Genomic DNA, 22878 nt, shown 5'->3' with positions numbered 1-22878 from the left:
GCCTAATGAAAAAAGATACGGTTCAAGTAGGGAGGAGACTAGGTGAACTCAGGGTTTCAGACTGTTGGTAACAATGAGGTTGTGCTCTGCACACTTGGACAGGAGGAGAACACCGTTGGAGTTGATGTTACCTACTTGCTTTCTTCCAAGCAAGCAGGTTAGCCTCACTGTGTCAATCACTTACCTCTCTGTCTGGAACTGAAAACCCAGAGTTTCCCTCATTTCAGTATTAAAATACTCAGGGCCGAATTCACAAAAGGATTGCGTGGCTTTTGCGGCCGCTAAACCAGTAAAAATGGAGCAAACAGATACCGTCTAATTCACAAAGCACGCGCAGAGGGTGAAATGCTCCACTAACTGTGCTGCCAAGCAGATTGCGTCTCGGTGCTCCAGTGTCATTTGCACGTATTGAAATGAGGTAATATCCATATATTTGGCACAAAAATTGCCCCTTTCTACACAAATGAGCCTCACTGATAAACAACGTCTAATTCACTAACACCAGCGCTAATAGCCACTGACAGTTTGAGTGAAGTAAATGACGTCTTTAGAAAGCTGGTGCAAACTGGGTACTCCTCTGTGGAAGCCTCTCGCCCAGACTTTCCAGTGCTCATGACAGCAGTGATCATCTGTTAAATCAGTCTGTAAATAATATTTTGACATTATTATTATGATCATTATTACTTTAATGGCATCCAAAGATACCGATGCATTGAACAGGTGACAGTCTGTGGTCGTTCTCAAAACGCACTGCTGTCACACACTTCAAAAGCAACTTTCAATAATTTATTTTACAAAATGGGGGAAACAAACATGAACAAATACAGTTCCATAATTCATATTTAATTCAAAATATAATGAAAAAACAGCTACAAGTGAGACGGAATAGTGATAAAGTGGTCATACTTGGTCAAATCCACAGCCTCAACCCATCCGACACTGTTAAGTGCAACACACACCGCCGGCATGATGTTGTGGCCGTCAAGCGCCGCCCCCCAACACACAGTGGCAGCGGCACACAGCGGCACCGTCAACATGTATTTCCCATCCCAGCCCTCTAGGTGGCTGTACCTACACTACTTGCCAACGGTTGCCAACTGCTAGTAACAGAAGAAGAAGAGGAAAAACTTTGAGGCAACAACAACAACAACAACTTGAATTTCACGGGTGAGTTTCTTATCAAAGTCGTCTTATTAAAAATTTGAAACAACTGGAGTTGATCCTACAAGACAAGACGTACATAAAAGGCTTTTCTCGCAGTGCCACCATGAGCGCCGGCCGCGCTGGAAATAGAGCAGTGGTCTGAAGCAGAGCGGCGCAGCAGCCAGCACCAGTGTTGGTTGGTTCATAGCATATAATGGAGGCAGGCGTTTTGACATACGGCATATGGCGGTGATGTGTGTTGCACTATAGACTGACTCACCAGCAGACATCACTACATGACGGTATACAATATTCAGTACTTTGCCAAACAAAGTCTGCCACTGTTCTGCCACAGTGTTCTTGGTGCAAAGCCAGCATTTATACTTTGCCATGTGTGGCTTATTGCAATCAGGGGCAAATCAGGGGCAAACTGCACTCAGCTGCCAAACTTTGTGGGCGTGTTTGCGCTGGTATATCATTAGTGCAATATCCTTTGTGAATGGGACATGAAGACAGAGCAAACTGCGGGTGCAAGTGAAGTGCAATTCAAGGTGCTATCAGCAACCGCAGTTCATTCTTTGTGAATTTGGCCCTCAGAGTTTTCACTAAACCCACTTTCTGGAATAGGGCCCAGGTAAACATACAGGTAAACAGGTAATCACTGATCACAGATCACAAATTACAGATTACAACCAGCTGAAACTTCTCCTGGTTAGAATTCCTTCAGTGTTGATTGTTGAGAAGCTGAATTATCCTCAGAGGTCTCTTCCTCTCAGAAACACACACATCAGCTGATTTACACCAGGAAACACTCTGAACTAAATCAGCATTTCTCTGATGCTGTTCGTCACAGAGAAGCTGCTGACAACAGTATTTGACTATGAACACATAAATTTCTATCTAGAGTTATTGTTTGGTTTATCTATTCTGGGCAACTGTAGAAACACAACAATGCAACATGGTGGTCTCTGTAGAGGTGAGGATCAGGTCTGGGTTTACAGGTGAGGTTCAAGTCTGGGTTTACAGGTGAGGTTCAGGTCTGGGTTTACAGGTGAGGTTCAAGTCTGACTTTAAATAAATTCAGTGTCTGTGAAACATAAAAGCAAATTCATCTTTAATTTTTATTTGAATTCAACAGATTTTAATTTTTATCACAGACATTATTCCATCAGTTGTTTTTCCTACATGGTTCAGTCCAGTGTGATCCTGGTGGTCTGGGTTCTTGGGGATCTCATTGAACTGGAACAAAAGTGTTTTGGGGGTTCCTGTGTGACTGTAACACTGCTGCTGCTTTACCAAACTGTGAGTCCACCAGGTCTTTGGGTTCTGGTGGTTCTGATCCTGAAGTCTATTTGACGTCTTTAGGTTATCTTGTTTCCATCTTCCTGATTCTGGTAATAATCCTTGTTATGTCCTCCTGAATGTCCCTGGTGTGTCCCTGGCCTTTTGGTTCTTCAAGTTCTGTGTGGTCTCAGTCCTTCCTGTTCTGACAGCTGCATGTTTTGTAGCTGTCTGCTGACCTGGTCCTCTATGTTCTGCTGGTTCTGATTCTGCTGGTTCTGCTCCTGATAAAAAGGAAACACTGTTGTTACTGTAAACAAAAATCTTTACATCGAAACCACCGGACGTTCTGATCCAAAGGTTCAGGTCAGAGGACATTAGTGTGATGAGGTAAGAATAGCTGAAGATGTAAATTTTTAACTCAAACCAGACACTGTGTGTGTGTGTGTGTGTGTGTGTGTGTGTGTGTGTGTCTGTCTGTCTGTCTGTCTGATGTGTGTGTGTGTGTGTCTTCACCAGAAAGTTGCCACCTTGTCATGGTGAAGAGGCTTGTGCGTACCAAAGATACCAAGAGCATTGCCCTCCGGAGCTGAGCTCCTGGTATGGTCACCCATAGCGGTAAGTTTGAGGGGGAGGTGCCAGATGAAGCGTATCTCAAGAAAGACCCCAACAGCAAAGCAGGCAGAGGATGGTGTATGGGTAACACATGGACTATCACAACGGCTGTATTAGTGGAAGAAGACTGCAGCACAGGGGTGCTTCCAGCCGTCATGGAGTCCATGCCGTTGGAAACAGGCTGCCTCTGACAAGGATAGTGTGGTGGCTGACTGTGCACCAGTCTCCCCACTTTAAAAGAACTCACGCACAGGCATCCTCCAGCAGGGGAAACTCCATCTGCACACCCCATTTCCCAAGCCCTGTGGTGATAAGTGAGTGGCAACAGGGGCAGGACCAAGAAGTCTGGGAGCTCCTTGTCACAAACTAGAACACAGCCGGTGGGTGAAGTTGAGTTGCCAAACTCTTGGACTGAGGCAGGAGAGTTCTCCAGAACCTTCACCAATGTCTGAGCAGCCCTGTTTAGGGACCACACTGCTTACCCCAGTAGGGGAGGGGGCTAGAAAAGGTGCCCTAAAATTTTGTCTGCCTCACCTCTATCCTGGCTGGGTTACCAGTAGGATCTCCTCCATGCGGTCAGAAACAGAGAAAACTTCAATTTGGTGCCTGGAATGTGTGCACCCTCCTCAACAGTGACTCCAGTGGGCAGCCAGAGAGACGTACAGCCTTTGTTGCAAGGGAACTATAGAGGTTTAATGTCGACATCGCAGCTCTCTCTGAGACCAGACTGGCAGATGAAGGACAACTAGGAGAGGAAAGTGAAGGATACACCTTTTTTGGAAGGGCAGGCCTGCTGGAAAACCTAGGATATATGGTGTTGGATTTGGCATGAAAAACAACCTGATGTGGCCACTTTCTGAACTACCACAGGGCATCAGAGAGTGCCTAATGACAGCCCGGCTGAAACTGGACAGCAACCAGATGGCCACCGTTGTGAGTGCTTACGCTCCCACTCTTAAGTCACAAGACAACATCAAAGAAGCTTTCTATGCCAGCCTGGAAAACATTCTGTCAGCCATCCCAAAAGAGGATAAAATCATTCTCCTTGGGGACTTTAATGCTAGAGTAGGCCATGATTATACAACACTGGGTGACACCATTGGAAGAGAGCAAGTAGATAATATCAACTCCAACGGTTTTGTCCTCCTGTCCAAGTCTGCAGAGCACAATCTCACTGTTACCAGCATTCTTTTATGACAAAGGAATAAATTCAAAACATCCTGGATCCAACCCCCGATCCAAACACTGGCATCTGATTGACTAATTCTTCAGTGCCACCAAAACAATATATGGACCCAGCCACCGTGGATCCAACCCCCTTTGGTCCAAAGACAGGAAGAAGATCACGAGGTCAAGGCCCACTGGAGAAAACACTTTGGGGATCTGTTAAACCAGGAAACAACTGTTGATGAGGAGGTTCTTAACAGTATTCCACAACTTCCCATGAGTGAGGATATGGCTGACCCACCAAGCCTGATGGAGGTATGTAATGTCATCTCAGCAATGCAGAACAACAAAGCCACTGGCACTGATGGGATCCCTGCTGAGATTCTGAAGGCTGGAGGGGCTAACCTCCATCAGCATATACATGCACTTATCAAGAAGATCTGGGACCTGGAGGTGATACTATCAGGCCTCACAGATGCCCTCATTGTCATTGTCAAAGCAGACTGTGGGAACTACAGGGGAATATCACTTCTGTCCACTACAGGGAAAATCATTGCTCACATCCTTTTTAAGAGACTCTTCAGAAAAGATCCTCCCTGAATCCCAGTGTGGTTTCCGTCTTGCCCATGGTACAACTGACATGATCTTCACAGCCAGACAGCTACAAGAAAAATGCAAGGGGCAGAAGCAACCATTATACATGGTCTTCATAGATCTCACCAAAGCCTTTGACTCAATCAACTATCAGGCCCTCTGGACAATCTTATCCAAATTTGAATGTCCAGAAAAGTAGATCAGGGTCCTGAGACTCTTACATGACAACATGTCAGCTACTGTCCTCTGCCATGGCAGTGAGACTGAACCCTTTCAGGTGGAAACTGGTGTCAAGCAAGGCTGTAACATTGTCCCCACCCTGTTCACAGTTTTCATAGCCGCCATCCTCTATTTTGTTGGAAACAGTGTACCCAGCAGTGTCCAGATGATCTACAGAAAAGATGGTAATCTATTCAACCTAAATAGATTCAAAGCCAAATCTAAGGTCCTCCATATTTCCATCATAGAGTTACAATATGCAGATGACAATGCTGTAGTAGCCCATACAGAAGAAGCTCTTCAGGCCACCCTCAATGCTTTCGCAAGGGCCTACCAGCTTTTTGCTCTCACCATGAACATCAAGAAGACCAAAGTCCTCCACCAACCCCCACCAGACACCTCTGTATCCCCGCCAACAATAACACTTGACAATGAATGCCTTGAGAATATTGACCACCTCTCTTATCTGGGAAATCGCCTCTTGTCTAAGGCGGACATAGACTGTGAAATAAAGCACCAAGTCTGCTGTGCCAGTGGTGCTTTTTCAAAGCTTCACAAAAGGGTCTTTGAAAATCCTGACCTACACTGAACAAAAACATAAATGCAACACTTTTGTTTTTGCTCCCATTTTTCATAAGCTGAACTCAAAGATCACAACGCACATGCACTCTGCTCAGACACACATGAAACAGCCAACTATATGCAAAAGATAACAAATAAAAATATGATTACAATGTGAAAGGTTATTATTGTGCACATTAAAATATTGATCAGAAACACGTCTTAATGGTCAGTCATTAATCAGAATGATCTAATCGCAGTAATAATGATCATCATAATCCAGAAGGTCCAAGCTTGCAGTGTCCGACTGCGAGCAGACCTGCACAGGCTGATGATGCATAGCCTGTAAAATGAACTTGTCTTTCCCAAACGAATTGTGATCATGTTGACATGTAAATCACAAAATCAAACGTGTGAAAACGTTTGATAAACTTTATTTTGACATAAACACAATAACCAGCTTCTGTGAACTAAAAATATAAACTTATAGCCCTACAAGTACAAATGTATATGTAAAAAAAAAAAAAAAAAAAAGCTTTTAGAATGTAAAACTGAAAATCATCTTGTCAGGAAGAGAAGGAGGAGGAGGAGGAGGATGACCCCAGCTCCGCAGCCAGCGCGCAGCCAGACCAGACAGCCCGGGTGCAGCCATGGGACCAGCCTTTCCTGCACCTTCAGGCAGGGGTGTTCAGGATGCTGGAGAGGGAGCTGGGCTCTCTAACCTCCTGGGTTAAAATAAAATAAATTGAATAATTTACAATTTGTTGACAGCGTTTTTCTTGTGCATGCACGCTCTCTTTTTCTCTCTCGCAGCAGGGGCGGACTGGCCATCTGGAGGTTCTGGAGAATCACAGAACGGCCAGTACTCCAGGACTGCCGGTGGCCGCCAGAGTCATCACCGTTTTTTTGTTTGTTTGTTTGTTTCTTTTTTCTCCCTGATAATCTATTGTTCCACGTCCAGTCTGCTAGGTGGCAGCCTTTAAATTGGATGCCAGCAGGCCCATAGATATCTATGAGCCGGCCAGCCACCAATCAAATTGTAGAAGGAGGAAGCGCATACCATATGCACACCAGTTGTTGTGTGCTGGGCCAAGTCAAAGTCCAGGGCTGTTTTTTAGTCCCAGTCCACCCCTGTCTCGCATTCTCACTCTGTTTCTTTTCTTTTGACTTTTCTAAGATGACAGATGCTGAATATATACTCCCTGTCTGATGCTGTGGCTGTTTGTGGCTGGCTGAGAGGGATGTGAACTTATTAGTTTGCAGCTGTGTTGATCAAATCAGGTTGGGTTTCCATTACGCGTGCCAAACGTGCCAAACGGTGCCAATCCCCTTTGATCTGATATCAGATGTGACAGGACAGTCAATTGAGAGAGCTGTTGCCCGTGAATTGAATGTTCATTTCTCTGCCATAAGCTGTCTCCCAAGGTGTTTCAGACAATTTGGCAGTACATTCAACCGGCCTCACAACCGCAGACCACTTGTAACCACACCAGCCTACGACCTCCACATCCAGGATGTTCACTTCCAAGATCAGACCAGTCACCCAGACAGCTGCTGCAACATTCGGTTTGCATAACCAAAGAATTTCTGCACAAACTGTCAGAAACCATCTCAGGAAAGCTCATCTGCATGCTCGTCGTCTTCATCGGGGTCTCGACCTGACTGCAGTTCATCGTCGTAACCGACTTCAGTGGGCAAATGCTCACTTTCGATAACGTCTGGCACGTTGGAGAGGTGTTCTCTTCACGGATGAATCCTGGTTTTCACTGTTCAGGGCAGATGGCAGACAGCGTGTGTGGCGTCGTGTGGGGGGGCGGTTTGCTGATGTCAACGTTGTGGATCGAGTGGCCCATGGTGGCGGTGGGGTTATGGTATGGGCTGGCGTATGTTATGGACAACGAACACAGGTGCATTTTATTGATGGCATTTTAAATGCACAGAGATACCGTGACAACATCCTGAGGCCCATTGTTGTGCCATTCATCCACGACCATCACCTCACGTTGCAGCATGATAATGCACGGCCCCATGTTGCAAGGATCTGTACACAATTCCTGGAAGCTGAAAACATCCGACTTCTTGCATGGCCAGCATACTCACCGGACATGTCACCCATTGAGCATGTTTGGGATGCTCTGGATCGGCGTATACGACAGCGTGTTCCAGTTCCTGCCAATATCCAGCAACTTCGTACAGCCATTGAAGAGGAGTGGACCAACATTCCACAGGCCACAATCAACAACCTGATCAACTCTATGTGAAGGAAATGTGTTGCACTGCATGAGGCAAATGGTGGTCACACCAGATACTGACTGGTTTTCTGACCCCCCCAGGCCCCCCCAATAAAGCAAAACTGCACATTTCAGAGTGGCCTTTTTTTGTGGCCAGCCTAAGGCACACCTGTGCAATAATCATGCTGTCTAATCAGCATCTTGATATGCCACACCTGTGAGGTGGGATGGATTATCTCGGCAAAGGAGAAGTGCTCACTAACACAGATATAGACAGATTTGTGAACAATACTTGAGGGAAATGGTCTTTTGTGTGTATAGAAGATGTTTTAGATCTTTGAGTTCAGCTCATGAAAAATGGGAGCAAACACAAAAGTGTTGCGTTTATATTTTTGCTCAGTGTACTTGCCAGGACCAAGCTGCTTGTGTACAAAGCAGTCATACTGCCAACACTCCTCTATGGTGCAGAGGCATGGACCACTTACAGTAGGCATTCAAGAACACTTGAGTCCTACCATCAGAGATGCCTACAAAAAATCCTGCGTGTGAGCTGGGAAGATTAGAGGACAAACACCAGCACCTTATAGGAGGCAAGTACAGACAGCATCACCACCACCATCACTAAGCACCAACTCAGATGGACAGGCCACATAATACGGATGCCTGATACCTGCCTTCCAAAACAAGTCCTCTGCTCTGAACTCTCCACTGGTCAGTGTGCACCTGGAGGCCAGAAAAGGCTCTACAAGGACAACATCAGAACCAATCTCAAAAAATTCAACAGAAACAGCTCAAAGTGGGACGCTACTGCTAGTCAAAGACCTGCATGGAGAAACTGGCTGCATAAAGGTACCACTTTCCATGAAGATCAACTCCAACAGACTGCCCGAATCAAACAGCAGCAAAGGAAGCAGAGGTTCTCCACTAAGCAGGTCCCCACACATCCCACCTACAGCACCCAACATCTATGCCCACACTGCAAGAAAGTTTGTGTATGTGTGTCTGTGTGTTTTGCGTGTGTGTGTGTGTGTGTGTGTGTGTGTGTGTGTGTGTGTGTTTGTTGTGGCGTGGCACCTGTAACTGGGAGCTGTACTGGGACAGGGTGGAATACAGGAACTGGTACTGCTCTGTGGTCTGGATCATTCCACCCCTGCAGAGGATGAGGAGGACAGAGGACAGGTTAGAGAGACTGGAAGAACAGATCAAATACAGAGGGACAGGAGGAGGAGGACAGGAGTAGGACAGCAGAGTATGAAGACAGGAGGAGTAGGACAGGAGAGGAGGAAGAGGGCAGGTGATTGTTTTTAACCTACCTGTCCAGTCGAAGCTGACAAACTGTCTCCAGGATATCCACCTGTCCAGTGTCTCTGAGCTGCTGAACGCCAATACTGCTGACAATGAAACAACCTGTCCTCCCAATACCTGCACTGAGGACAGGAGAGGCGGACAGGGGGAGAACAGGAGAGGACAGGGGGACAGAGGACAGGAGGGAAAGAGGACAGAGGACAGAGGACAGGAATGGTTTCAGAGCCTCCTAAATGAATATAAGAACAGACAAAAATCTGAATTCCATTTAATTCAGGACAACAAACAATAACAGACAACAACAAACAACAACAAAAACAACAATAACACACAACAACAGACTGATAGATCAAACATCAAACATCAAACAACAACAACACAATAGCAAACAACAGACAACAACAATCAACAACAGACAAGAACAGACAACAAAAACAACAATAATGAAAAACAATAACAACAACAACAATGATAAACAAACAATAACAACAACAACAATAATAATAAAAATAAAACAATAACAAACAGTAACAACAACAAACGACAATCACAGACACCAACAGAGGCCTGTACTACGAAGCAGGATGTGGAGTTAGCGAGGTAACTTCAAGGTTATTCTGAATTTATAGTACTATGAAGCTGGTTGTCTTTGTACCAGGATAAATCACCATGGTAACTGATGCTGAACAGCTGACCTGAGGGGTATTCCAGAAAGCGGATTTAGTGAAAACTCTGAGTGTGTTAACCCTGACATGAGGGAAACTCTGGGTTTTCAGCTCCAGACAGAGAGGTAAGTCAAACTCTGAGTCAATCACCATGGCAACTGACTCTGTGAACCTAATCTGCTCACTGGCAGGTTTTCTTTAAGAAACCCTGAGTTCACCCCTTCTCCTCCCTACTGCTGAGCCTGAAGCAAGCTGGCAGACACACATGGGTTGTTCATATGTAGGAAATCTCATCAATATCGAGGCAGAATTAATTCACAATACTTTACACTGGGAGAGGATCTTCACACCCCATTTAGATGTGCTGTCTTTCCCCAGTGACTGTCTGTTTGAACCATACCGTTTTTCATTAGGCTCAATCATTTACCAGCCACACATATCAAATCTGATCAATCAATCAATCAATCAATCAATTTTATTTATAAAGCCCAATATCACAAATCACAATTTGCCTCACAGGGCTTTACAGCATACAACATCCCTCTGTCCTTAAGACCCTCACAGCTGATCAGGAAAAACTCCCCAAAAAAACCCTTTAACGGGGAAAAAAAAACGGTAGAAACCTCAGGAAGAGCAACTGAGGAGGGATCCCTCTTCCAGGACAGACAGACGTGCAATAGATGTCGTACAGAACAGATCAGCATAATAAATTAACAGTAATCCACATGACACAATGAGACAGACAGAGAGAGAGAGAGAGAGAGAGAGAGAGAGATGCAGGTAATGACAGTAGCTTACAACAACATTAATGAAAGTAATAATATTATAGTTATAGTTCTGGTTACTGCGGTACAATATGTTGAAAGTATGTATTAATACCTGGCAGTATACATGTGTGACAATAGTCATATGTGTATAATAACAGAAGAAGTATGACTAATGACTAATGATGGCAGCAGCAGGAGGCATCTGGCGGGACCACGGCAGCAGCACAACCACACACGTCACGCTATCCAGGCACCGCTGTGATATGAGTTAATCTGAGAGACAGTGGAGCACAAAGGCTCCGGAGAAGAAGCCGAGTTACTGACATCCAGAATGGCCGAGTTAGCAAGATGCAGTAATAGGATACGAGAGAGAGAGAGAAGGAGAGAAGGGGCCCGGTGTATTATAGAGGGGTCCTCCGGCAGACTAGGCCTAAGTCAGCCTAACTAGGGGCTGGTACAGGGCAAGCCTGAGCCAGCCCTAACTATAAGCTTTATCAAAGAGGAAAGTCTTAAGTCTAGTCTTAAATGTGTAGACGGTGTCTGCCTCCCGGACCGTAACAGGAAGATGATTCCACAGGAGAGGAGCCTGATAGCTGAAGGCTCTGGCTCCTGATCTACTTTTGGAGACTTTAGGGACCACGAGTAACCCTGCGTTCTCAGAGCGCAGTGTTCTGGTGGGATAATATGGCACTAGGAGCTCTCTAAGATATGACGGAGCTTGACCATTTAGAGCTTTATAAGTTAACAGTAGGATTTTAAATTCAATTCTGGATTTTACAGGGAGCCAGTGCAGAGAAGCTAAAACAGGAGAGATATGATCGCGTTTCTTAGTTCCTGTTAGTACACGTGCTGCTGCATTCTGAATTAGCTGGAGAGTTTTTAAAGACTTACTAGAGCTACCTGATAATAGAGAGTTACAGTAATCCAGCCTTGAGGTAACAAAAGTGTGGACCAATTTTTCTGCATCTTTTCGGGTCAGGATAGGCCTAATTTTCACAATATTATGCAGATGAAAAAATGCAGTCCGTGAGGTTTGCTTTAAATGAGAATTGAAAGACAAATCTTGATCAAATATTACTCCGAGGTTTCTTACGGTAGTGGCAGAGGCCAGAGCAATGTCATCTAGAGAAACTATGTCATCAGATAAAGAGTCTCTGAGTTGTTTGGGGCCAAGAACAATAACTTCAGTTTTGTCTGAATTTAACATCAGGAAATTGGTGCTCATCCAAGTTTTTATGTCTTTAAGGCAATTATGGAGTTTAGTTAATTGATTGCTTTCTTCTGGCTTCATCGATAAATACAACTGAGTATCATCCGCATAACAATGGAAATTTATAGAGTAATTTCTAATGATGTTCCCTAAAGGAAGCATATATAGAGTAAACAAGATTGGTCCGAGCACAGAACCTTGCGGAACTCCAAAACAAACTTTAGTAGGTAAGGATGGTTCATTGCAAACATCAACAAATTGAAAATGATCAGATAAATAAGATTTAAACCAGCTTAGTGCTGAACCTTTTAAGCCAATTAAGTGATCCAGTCTCTGCAGTAGAATTTGATGGTCAATTGTGTCAAACGCCGCACTAAGATCTAATAAAACAAGTACAGAGACGAGTCCTTTGTCCGAAGCAATCAGAAGGTCATTTGTAATTTTAACTAGAGCTGTCTCAGTGCTATGATGCACTCTAAATCCTGACTGAAATTCCTCAAATAAATTATTATCCTGGAGAAAATCACACAGCTGGTCTGCGACTACTTTCTCAAGGATCTTTGACATAAAGGGAAGATTAGATATTGGTCTATAGTTGGCTAACACCTCTGGATCCAGGGTGGGCTTTTTTAGTAGAGGTTTAATTACAGCTACCTTAAAAGACTGTGGTACATAGCCTGTTAATAAGGATATATTGATCATATCTAATATATGAGTGTTAACTAAAGGAAAGACCTCCTTAAGTAGCCTAGTTGGGATGGGGTCTAAGAGACACGTTGATGATTTAGATAAAGAAATCACTGCAGTCAATTCTTGAAGAGAAATTGGGGAGAAGCAATCTAAATATATATTAGATTTTACAGCTGTGTTTGAGGTTAGATAGGTACTATCTGAGGGCAGGAGGTCATGAATTTTGCCTCTAATAGTTAGAATTTTGTCATTAAAAAAGCTCATAAAATCATTACTGCTAAGGGCTAAGGGAATACAAGGCTCAATAGAGCTTTGACTCTCAGTCAGCCTGGCTACAGTGCTGAAAAGAAACCTGGGGTTGTTCTTATTGTCTTCTATTAATGCTGAGTAATAGTTTGCTCTGGCATTGTGGAGGCCCCTCTTATAAGTTTTGAGACTGTCTGTCCAGATTAAACGAGATTCTTCCAGTTTGGTTAATCGCCAATTCCTTTCAAATTTTCGCGATATTTGTTTTAACTTACGAACTGATCTATCAGGCTCCTCTCCTGTGGAATCATCTTCCTGTTGCGGTCCGGGAGGCAGACACCGTCTCCACATTTAAGACTAGACTTAAGACTTTCCTCTTTGATAAAGCTTATAGTTAGGGCTGGCTCAGGCTTGCCCTGTACCAGCCCCTAGTTAGGCTGACTTAGACCTAGTCTGCCCCCTATAATACACCGGGCACCTTCTCTCCTTCTCTCTCTCTCTCTCTCTCTCTCTCTCGTATTCTATTACTGCATCTAGCTAACTCGGCCATTCTGGATGTCACTAACTCAGCTTCTTCTCCGGAGCCTTTGTGCTCCACTGTCTCTCAGATTAACTCATATCACAGCGGTGCCTGGACAGCGTGACGTGTGTGGTTGTGCTGCTGCCGTGGTCCTGCCAGATGCCTCCTGCTGCTGCTGCCATCATTAGTCACTAGTCATACTTCTTCTGTTATTATACACATATGACTATTTTCACACATGTATACTGCCAGATATTAAGACATACTTTCAACATATTGTACCACAGTAACCAGAACTATAACTATAATATTATTACTTTCAACAATGTTGTAAGCTACTGTCATTACCTGCATCTCTCTCTCTCTCTCTCTCTCTCTCTCTGTCTCATTGTGTCATACGGATTACTGTTAATTTATCATGCTGATCTGTTCTGTACGACATCTATTGCACGTCTGTCCGTCCTGGAAGAGGGATCCCTCCTCAGTTGCTCTTCCTGAGGTTTCTACCGTTTTTTCCCCGTTAAAGGGTTTTTGGGGAGTTTTTCCTGATCAGCTGTGAGGGTCATAAGGACAGAGGGATGTCGTATGCTGTAAAGTCCTGTGAGGCAAATTGTGATTTGTGATATTGGGCTTTATAAATAAAATTGACTGATTGATTGACTGACACACCACAGACATGCGCTCTCATCAGAGCAAATGTTGTGCATCGCGTTACGTTTCTGGGTATGATAGTTTTAAAGGATTCAAATTTCAAATAAGTCATCAACCATCTATATGTGCTTAAAATAGCAGCAAGGATTCTTTTTTGATATTTTTTGGGGGGTATTTTGCCTACAACTGACAGGACAGTTAAGCGTGAAAGGGGGAGAGAGACAGAGGGAGTGACATGCAGCAAGGTGCCACAGGCCGGAGTCGAAGCCAGGCCGCTGCGCCAAAACCAACCTATATATGGGACGCCTGCTCTATTCACTGAGCCACCAACATCCTGTCAAATAACATCCTGCTTCCTAAATTCCCCATGCTGCCTGTCTCTCCTTGGCACCTTTAGCACTGTTAAGTGTTTTTTACAGAGATCGTTTATGCACTAAACACATGATTTTAACAGGATTTGAAATTATTGAGTTTATTTCAGTGACTGCTGACAGTGGTGCTGCTTTTACTGTCTGATTCATCACTGCAGCTCACAATAACATGAGACACCTGTGTGATGATAAAACAGATCATATTTTATTAGTAAGATAATCCTCACACTGTTAATCAGCTCCTGTTATTATAAATGTCATATGTCAGTCAGACAGACCTCATCAGTCATTAACTACTTCTTCATTCTTTACTTCAGCAGCAGAAACAGTGTGGTGTTACTTTAACAGTTTATGATATTTGAAACAAAACTTTTAATAAATCAGGTTCACAGTCGTGAACTTTAAACATTTTCTCACATCGTTCACACAATCACCAAAATCTGTGTCTTTTCAGGAACCAACCTGCAGTGGACGACGATTGGTCCAGGACTGAGGGCGGGAGCTGTGATTGGCTGAGAGCCGAATGGTAGGGAGGACTTGCTGTATGTCTCCACCTCCTCCACCATTCTCAGGAGAGGAGCAGTGCATTGTGGGATGTGGTGGTCAGGCCAAGAAGTAAACCAGTAGTGTCTGATGGGACGACACTCAGAACATAGCTAAACACACACACACACACACACAGTTGCACAACTAAGAATCATCTTTACATTACGGTACAATATTATCCACCTTATTTTCAAACACGGAAGTAAATAGTGATCAACTTCCGTGTTTTTGTGCGTGACTTCCAGTCAGCCGCTTTCCCTCATGCTTTCCCTTACCGGAGCTAACGGTGCAAGCTAATTTTTTTTCAATTTTCAATCAATCAATTCAATCAATTTTATTTATAAAGCCCAATATCACAAATCACAATTTGCCTCACAGGCCTTTACACCATACAACATCCCTCTGTCCTTATCACCCTCGCAGCGGATAAGGAAAAACTTCCCAAAAACCTCAGGAAGAGCAACTGAGGAGGGATCCCTCTTCCAGGACAGACAGATGTGCAATAGATGTCGTACAGAACAGATCGGCATAATAAATTAACAGTAATCCACATGACACAATGAGACAGAGAGAGAGAGAGAGAGAGACAGAGAGAGAGAGAGAGAGAGAGAGAGATGCAGGTAATGACAGTAGCTTACAACATTGTTGAAAGTAATAATATTATAGTTATAGTTCCGGCTACTGTGGTACAATATGTTGAAAGTATGTCTTAATATCTGGCAGTATACATGTGTGAAAATAATCATATGTGTATAATAACAGTAGAAGTATGACTAATGACTAATGATGGCAGCAGCAGCAGGAGGCATCTGGCAGGACCACGGCAGCAACACAACCACACACGTCACGCTGTCCAGGCACCGCTGTGATATGAGTTAATCTGAGAGACAGTGGAGCACAAAGGCTCCGGAGAAGAAGCCGAGTTAGTGACATGCAGAATGGCCGAGTTAGCAAGATGCAGTAATGGAATACGAGAGAGAGAGAGAGAGAGAAGGTGCCCGGTGTATTATAGGGGGGTCCTCCGGCAGACTAGGCCTAAGTCAGCCTAACTAGGGGCTGATACAGGGCAAGCCTGAGCCAGCCCTAACTATAAGCTTTATCAAAGAGGAAAGTCTTAAGTCTAGTCTTAAATGTGGAGACGGTGTCTGCCTCCCGGACGGCAACAGGAAGATGATTCCACAGGAGAGGAACCTGATAGCTGAAGGCTCTGGCTCCTGATCTACTTTTGGAGACTTTAGGGACCACGAGTAACCCTGCGTTCTCAGAGCGCAGAGTTCTGGTGGGATAATATGGCACTATGAGCTCTCTAAGATATGACGGAGCTTGACCATTTAGAGCTTTATAGGTTAACAGTAGGATTTTAAATTCAATTCTGGATTTTACAGGGAGCCAGTGCAGAGAAGCTAAAACAGGAGAGATATGATCTCGTTTCTTAGTTCCTGTTAGTACACGTGCTGCTGCATTCTGAATTAGCTGGAGAGTTTTTAAGGACTTACTAGAGCTACCTGATAATAGAGAGTTACAGTAATCCAGCCTAGAGGTAACAAAAGCGTGGACCAATTTTTCTGCATCTTTTCGGGTCAGGATAGGCCTAATTTTCACAATATTACGCAGATGAAAAAATGCAATCCATGAGGTTTGTTTTAAATGAGAATTAAAAGACAAATCTTGATCAAATATTACTCCGAGGTTTCTTACGGTAGTGCTAGAGGCCAGAGCAATGCCATCTAGAGAAACTGTGTCATCAGATAAAGAGTCCCTGAGTTGTTTGGGGCCAAGAACAATAACTTCAGTTTTGTCTGAATTTAACATCAGGAAATTGGTGCTCATCCAAGTTTTTATGTCTTTAAGGCAGTTATGGAGTTTAGTTAATTGATTACTTTCTTCTGGCTTCATCGATAAATACAACTGAGTATCATCCGCATAACAATGGAAATTTATAGAGTGATTTCTAATGATGTTACCTAAAGGAAGCATATATAGAGTAAATAGGATTGGTCCGAGCACAGAATCTTGCGGAACTCCAAAACAAACTTTAGTAGGTAAGGATGATTCATTATGAACGTCAACAAACTGAAAACGATCAGATAAATAAGATTTAAACCAGCTCAGTGCAGAACCTTTTAGGCCAGTTAAGTGTTCCAGTCTCAGCAGTAGAATTTGATGGTCAGTAGTGTCAAACGCCACACTAAGATCTAATAAAACAAGTACAGAGACAAGTCCTTTGTCTGAAGCAATCAGAAGGTCATTTGTAATTTTGACTAGTGCTGTCTCAGTGCTATGATGCACTCTAAATCCAATCTAATGGAGGTAGGAACAAATTAATTTTTAAAATCGGTTAAATTTGCAGTGGGGAATTCTATATCATCTGCCAGAGGGCAAGAGCTGATATTCTACGTGCAGTATATGTGATGGGTCGGTCAGTATCCTCTGAGCTTGCCAAAAAAAGAGATTGCTCTTAAATTGACTGCAGGGACTGGTATTTGGTTCTCCCATCAACTTCATGGCTGTTTGTACCAGATGGGCCAACATAGTTTTCAGCTGTACAGTAAGGTTTCCAAACCATGCCGACATGCCATATCTGATCACACTTTCTAATGCAGCCTATAAACCCTTAAACCCGTCATGTTGTAACAATTCAAAGTGACCAGCAGACGGAGCTGCAGCTCTTCTTGATTCACTTGTACAGGTAAGATGGAGTGTTGCAGGTTAACACAAGTCATGTTGTTGTTTTTGATGTCACAGCATCTGTGTGATTGATGGATGAACAGTGTCATTTCCTCCAGAGCGCAGCAGCGTTATCTCTGATTCATGTTGATAACATTTCCTGTGCTGTGGAAACTCTGATGTGTTTGAACATGTTTAATCTGTTATGATGAAATCAAATGTCAGTGAACCTTGACAAGAACTGACAATGTTTATTTTTATTTAGACTTTTTACAGAGAAGTTCTAAAACTAGAAAATACTTTGATTAATTAATAACACCAGTAAAAGTCCTGCATCCAAGATCTTATTTAAATAAAAGCAGAAAAGTATTGGCATCAAATTTTACTTTTTTATAAGTACCAAAAGTAAAAGTACTCATTACACAGAACGGCATATTTCAGAATAAATATTATGTACTAATAATGATAATATTTACTGTATTCATTTATCATAATTATTGATGCATGAATGTGTTGATCTGTTTAATGCTGCAGCTCATTGTAATGACTTTATATACTAATTTGAATTTCCCCTCATGGATTAGTTTTATTCTAATTGATAACTACACTCCCCGCCCCTTGGTTGTATGACTCCGCGCACCAGTGTGCCCTTTGGTTGTATGACTCCGCCCACCAGTGCATCCTTTGGTTGTATGACTCCGCCCACCTGCCTAACCCATGGTTATGACTCTGCCCACCAGCCCGTCCTTTAGTTGTATGACTTCGCCCACCAGTCCACCCTGTGGTTGTATGACTCTGCCCACCAGCCCGTCCTTTAGTTGTATGACTTCGCCCACCAGTCCACCCTGTGGTTGTATGACTCCGCCCACCAGTCCAGTGTCTCTGACAGTCTCCATCCATGTCAGTGAAAACATGGATGCTTCACACACAGAAGATCTATACAATCAGCACAGTTTCAAGATTAGAGTCACCAATTCAGTATCTGACCAAATGTCTCCCCTTCTGTTCCTGAGATATGACGTTAAAACATGATGATGTCACAGTCAAGCTGACCTTTGACCTTTTGACCTTCATTATTTTATCCTGTTAGACATTTGTGTCAAATTTGGTCAGAATTAGTGAATGAATGACTGACCTTTGACCACCAAATTCTAATCAGTTATTTGTTTGTTTTAGCTTCTCTGCACTGGCTCCCTGTAAAATCCAGAATTGAATTTAAAATCCTACTGTTAACTTATAAAGCTCTAAATGGTCAAGCTCCGTCATATCTTAGAGAGCTCATAGTGCCATATTATCCCACCAGAACACTGCGCTCTGAGAACGCAGGGTTACTCGTGGTCCCTAAAGTCTCCAAAAGTAGATCAGGAGCCAGAGCCTTCAGCTATCAGGCTCCTCTCCTGTGGAATCATCTTCCTGTTACGGTCCGGGAGGCAGACACCGTCTCCACATTTAAGACTAGACTTAAGACTTTCCTCTTTGATAAAGCTTATAGTTAGGGCTGGCTCAGGCTTGCCCTGTACCAGCCCCTAGTTAGGCTGACTTAGGCCTAGTCTGCCGGAGGACCCCCCTATAATACACCGGGCACCTTCTCTCCTTCTCTCTCTCTCTCTCTCTCTCTGTCTCTGTCTTATTGTGTCATGTGGATTACTGTTAATTTATCATGCTGATCTGTTCTGTACGACATCTATTGCACGTCTGTCCGTCCTGGAAGAGGGATCCCCCCTCAGTTGCTCTTACTGAGCTTTCTACCGTTTTTTTCCTCATTAAAGGATTTTTTGGGGGAGTTTTTCCTGATCAGCTGTGAGGGTCCAAAGGACAGAGGGATGTCATATGTTGTAAAGCCCTGAGAGGCAAATTGTGAGTTGTGATATTTGGCTTCATAAATAAATTTATACAACAGTTAGTTCCGGCTCTGCAATCTGATTGGTTGAGAGACAGTAAAACCGTGATGATATTGGAGTACAACATCACGGTTATTTCACTGTGTATGTATCACTCACAGCTGATTGCAATCAACAATCAAATCAAAACTGACGGTTAGTGTCAGTTAGGTCAGCAGTTGCATTGTAGGCAATTAATTCATCCACTGTCAAAAATATGGATTTATTTCCTAAAATAAGTTTTGAATTGAACTATGAATGGTCATCAGAGGAAGATGAGGGAGAGGAGAAGCTGAATCAATCTGAGCACACATCCAGGTTTGTCAGTGTTTCATCAGCGGAGCTCAATGACTTGGAGAAAAGCAACATACTGTCAGATCAGAAGGCAGAGTCGGCTGTGCCTGTGAAGCCACACTCCACCATGCAGTCACCACAGACTTATTTCACCGACTGCACAATTAATGGAAACGTGCAAATAAATATGTATAAAGAGTAAGTGCCTGGTGCACCATGTCTGCGTTACATAGCAACGGTGACAGCGGAGTCCTGAGGGAACTATTTTTGTTTACGGAAAAGACAAATAAAATGCTTAAATTATCTATTTTGTCCTCATTTTTCAACATTTCTTAATTGGCCTTGCTTATTTAACTGTTCAACTGTTGTATAAAAGCAATATCACACTCGAGCTCGTGAAGTTGTACTGTGATATCATCAAGGCTGTGATTCGGTCATAGGCACGAGGCCGCAGTACAACAAGTATCAAGTATCACAGTACAACATCACTCCCTCTCGTGTGATATTGCTTAATTGAATTAAAATCGTTAAGTACAAGCGGACGTTTTTGCCAAATTCCAGGAAACTCCCTCAAGGTATTCTCTAGAAATCATGTTCATGAGAATGGGATGGACAGATAGACAGACAATCTGAAAACATAAAGCATCAGGCATCAACAATAAATTCTAATTTATTCCTTTAGTATATTTTGTATCGTTAATCTGAATCTGTGAAACAACTAAATCTGTTAAATAATCGTAATTGAGTAAAAAGTTTGACACTTAAAGTTTAAAGAGACGTAAAATGGAAATATTTAAAGTAGACTAAAAGTAGAGTACCTCAAACCTGTACCTTACTTGAGTAATGTACCTAGTTTATTGTACCTGGATCTCCATGTCAGTGACGGTGAACCCGTCTTTCTCTCGGCTGTCTTTCACTGTAAGGAGGAATCTGCCGAATTGTCCTGTCTCTCCTTCTTCATCCTCCTTCTCCTCTTCCTCCTCCTCCTCCTTTTCCTCCTCCTCCTCCTTCAGCCTGCTTCTCCTCTTCCTCTCCCTCAACTGGGGCCAGTACAGCTCACACTTCTGGAAAAGACAGACTCTTTCAGGACACGTCAAGAAAAGGAGACCCTGAGGAGGAGGAGTGTCTCCTCACCTCGTTGTTCTCCTTCAGTCTGGTTACCATGACGATGATGCTGCTCCTCTCCTGCCACACCATGTCCCAGAAGTCCCCGACAGTGTGCAGCATCGGCCCCTGGGTGGCGATGTAGGCCCTTGGAGCTCCTCTGTAACCCTGCAGCATAGAGACCAGGTTTTAGGTTTAGGTTTAGATTTATTTATTTAGCACACATTAACATCAATGGTGCAAGGACAGAACGAAGCCCGATGGGCTTGTACAAGAGGTCCACCCCTTTCAATAACCACAGTCAATTCAGATTTATAATGCTAACAAATAAACTCTGAAAAATAAGGAGAAAATGAATAAAAATAATCAATATTAAATGGAAAAAAAAAAAAGAAAAAAATGGAGACAAAGTACAGAATAATCATTATCAAGTGGAAGACCATGGAAACAACATAATCATTGTAGAATCAAAAAATTAGGAGACAAGATACATACTGTAAAGAACATCAATGAGGGATTGTCATCATGGAGAAAAGACACTGAATAAAGATGTGAGGCAATGGAGAGGGCAGGAAGTGACTAGATGATTCATGAAAGGATAAGATGTTTTTTAAGCTGCTTTTTAAAGAGTGAGTGGGAAGATATGGATCTTAATGGGGGAGGTAATCCATTCCATAGCATAGGGCCTCTATAAGACATGTTAAATTGATGATGTGAGGTGCAGGTAAAGGGTAAATATAGATTATTATTATTACTGTGTCTAGTACGGTATGAATGTACATCTAATGAGAAAGTAAAGACATTTTTAAAAGTGTCAGGGAGATCTTGGTTTCTGTAAATAAACTTGTGAGTGAACAAACATATCTGATACATATTCAATTTGTGAATTGGTACAATAGAATAATTTATAAAACATGGTGCTGATGGAGCATATCTGTTTGAATGTCAGATGAATCTTGACAACCTCTTCTGAATAATACATCATTTCTTGAGATGGTCGGGATATGAAGCTGCCCAGACCATATTACAGTAGTTCAGTATTTACCGGACTGCCACTGAAATCCATCAACCGCCTTCAACTTGTTCAAAACACTGCAGCTAGAGTTCTCACAAAAACCCAACAGTATGAGCACATCTCCCCTATTCTGGCCTCATTGCACTGGTTACCAGTGGTGTTCAGAATTGATTTTAAAATTTTGTTGTTTGTTCTTAGGTCACTGAACGACCTTACATTTCTGATCTCCTTACCCCTTACACCCTTCCTCGCACTCTCAGGTCTGCTGACCAGCTGTTACTTTTGGTCCCCAGATCCAGACTTGTGACTGAAGGTAGCAGGGCATTCACTGTAAGGGCTCCACAGTTACTTCCCTTGGGTATCAAACAAGCTACCTCAGTGTCATCTTTTAAAACTCTGTTGAAAACTCATTTTTATAGGTTGCTTTTAACTAACAAGTCTCATCTGACCCATGCTTTTACTGTTTCTTTTATCATTCATTGTCTTATCTGTTTATTTTTTGATTGTGTAATACTGGGATGAATTGTGTATTTGTTTATATGTTTGTGAAGCACTTTGTAAACTTGTTTTTTGGAAAGTGCTATATAAATAAAGTTTATTATATTATAAGTAAGGAAACAAAAAGCTATAGTAAAGGGTTAAATGAGCAGAAGGATGAATTAGAGGACACACTCTTCTTAATATGCCCATCATCTTTGTGGACCTTTTGCAAACAAGGTCTATGTGATTTGACCAGTTGAGTTTTTCGTCAACTAATCTTCCCAAAAATTCAGTAGCTTTGACTTGCATAATTTCTGATCCATTAATGAATAATTTTGCTTACTCTTTGGGGTAAGACTTATTTATGTTGCAAAAGATCATTAAGTTACATTTCTTCACGCTAAGTGTTAATTTATTAAGTTGAAACTATTTACAAATAGAAGATAAATTTTTTTTCACACAGTCAATCAAATAATTGAAGTCATTATGAGTTGCTATAAGATTGGTGTCATCAGCAAATAATACAGGAAGAAGAGGTTTGCAAGACATGGCTGAATCATTTATACAAATCAAAAATAATAAAGGGCCCAGGATTGAACCCTGAGGCACCCCATGTATGATTCTGGAATTGGTAAAAGAGTAGCCATTAAGCGACA

General features: G+C 42.8%; 1 protein-coding gene across 4 annotated transcripts in view; it reads right to left on the bottom strand.

The window, feature by feature from the left end:
- Window positions 1-807: 807 nt before the first annotated feature.
- The window catches only part of LOC125892435 (tyrosine-protein phosphatase non-receptor type 7-like), a 42828-nt gene continuing 20757 nt past the window's right edge, over window positions 808-22878 (bottom strand). For 2 of the 4 annotated variants that reach the window (XM_049582454.1, XM_049582453.1), the window contains exons 7-12: window positions 20758-20895; window positions 20487-20687; window positions 14699-14892; window positions 9125-9233; window positions 8886-8961; window positions 808-2708 (exon numbers count right to left, since the gene is read on the bottom strand). In XM_049582454.1, the coding sequence (XP_049438411.1) occupies window positions 2551-2708; window positions 8886-8961; window positions 9125-9233; window positions 14699-14892; window positions 20487-20687; window positions 20758-20895 (876 nt within the window). In that variant the 3' untranslated portion in view covers window positions 808-2550. Of the gene's footprint in view, window positions 2709-8885; window positions 8962-9124; window positions 9239-14698; window positions 14893-20486; window positions 20688-20757; window positions 20896-22878 lie in introns of all 4 variants that reach the window. The other 2 variants (XM_049582456.1, XM_049582457.1) reach the window with 2 other exon arrangements.

The sequence above is a fragment of the Epinephelus fuscoguttatus genome, linkage group LG7, assembly GCF_011397635.1.
Source record: "Epinephelus fuscoguttatus linkage group LG7, E.fuscoguttatus.final_Chr_v1".
Taxonomy (NCBI): Eukaryota; Metazoa; Chordata; class Actinopteri; order Perciformes; family Serranidae; genus Epinephelus; species Epinephelus fuscoguttatus.
Note: the sequence above shows the minus strand (reverse complement) of the source record. Positions and strands in the feature narration are given on the sequence as shown.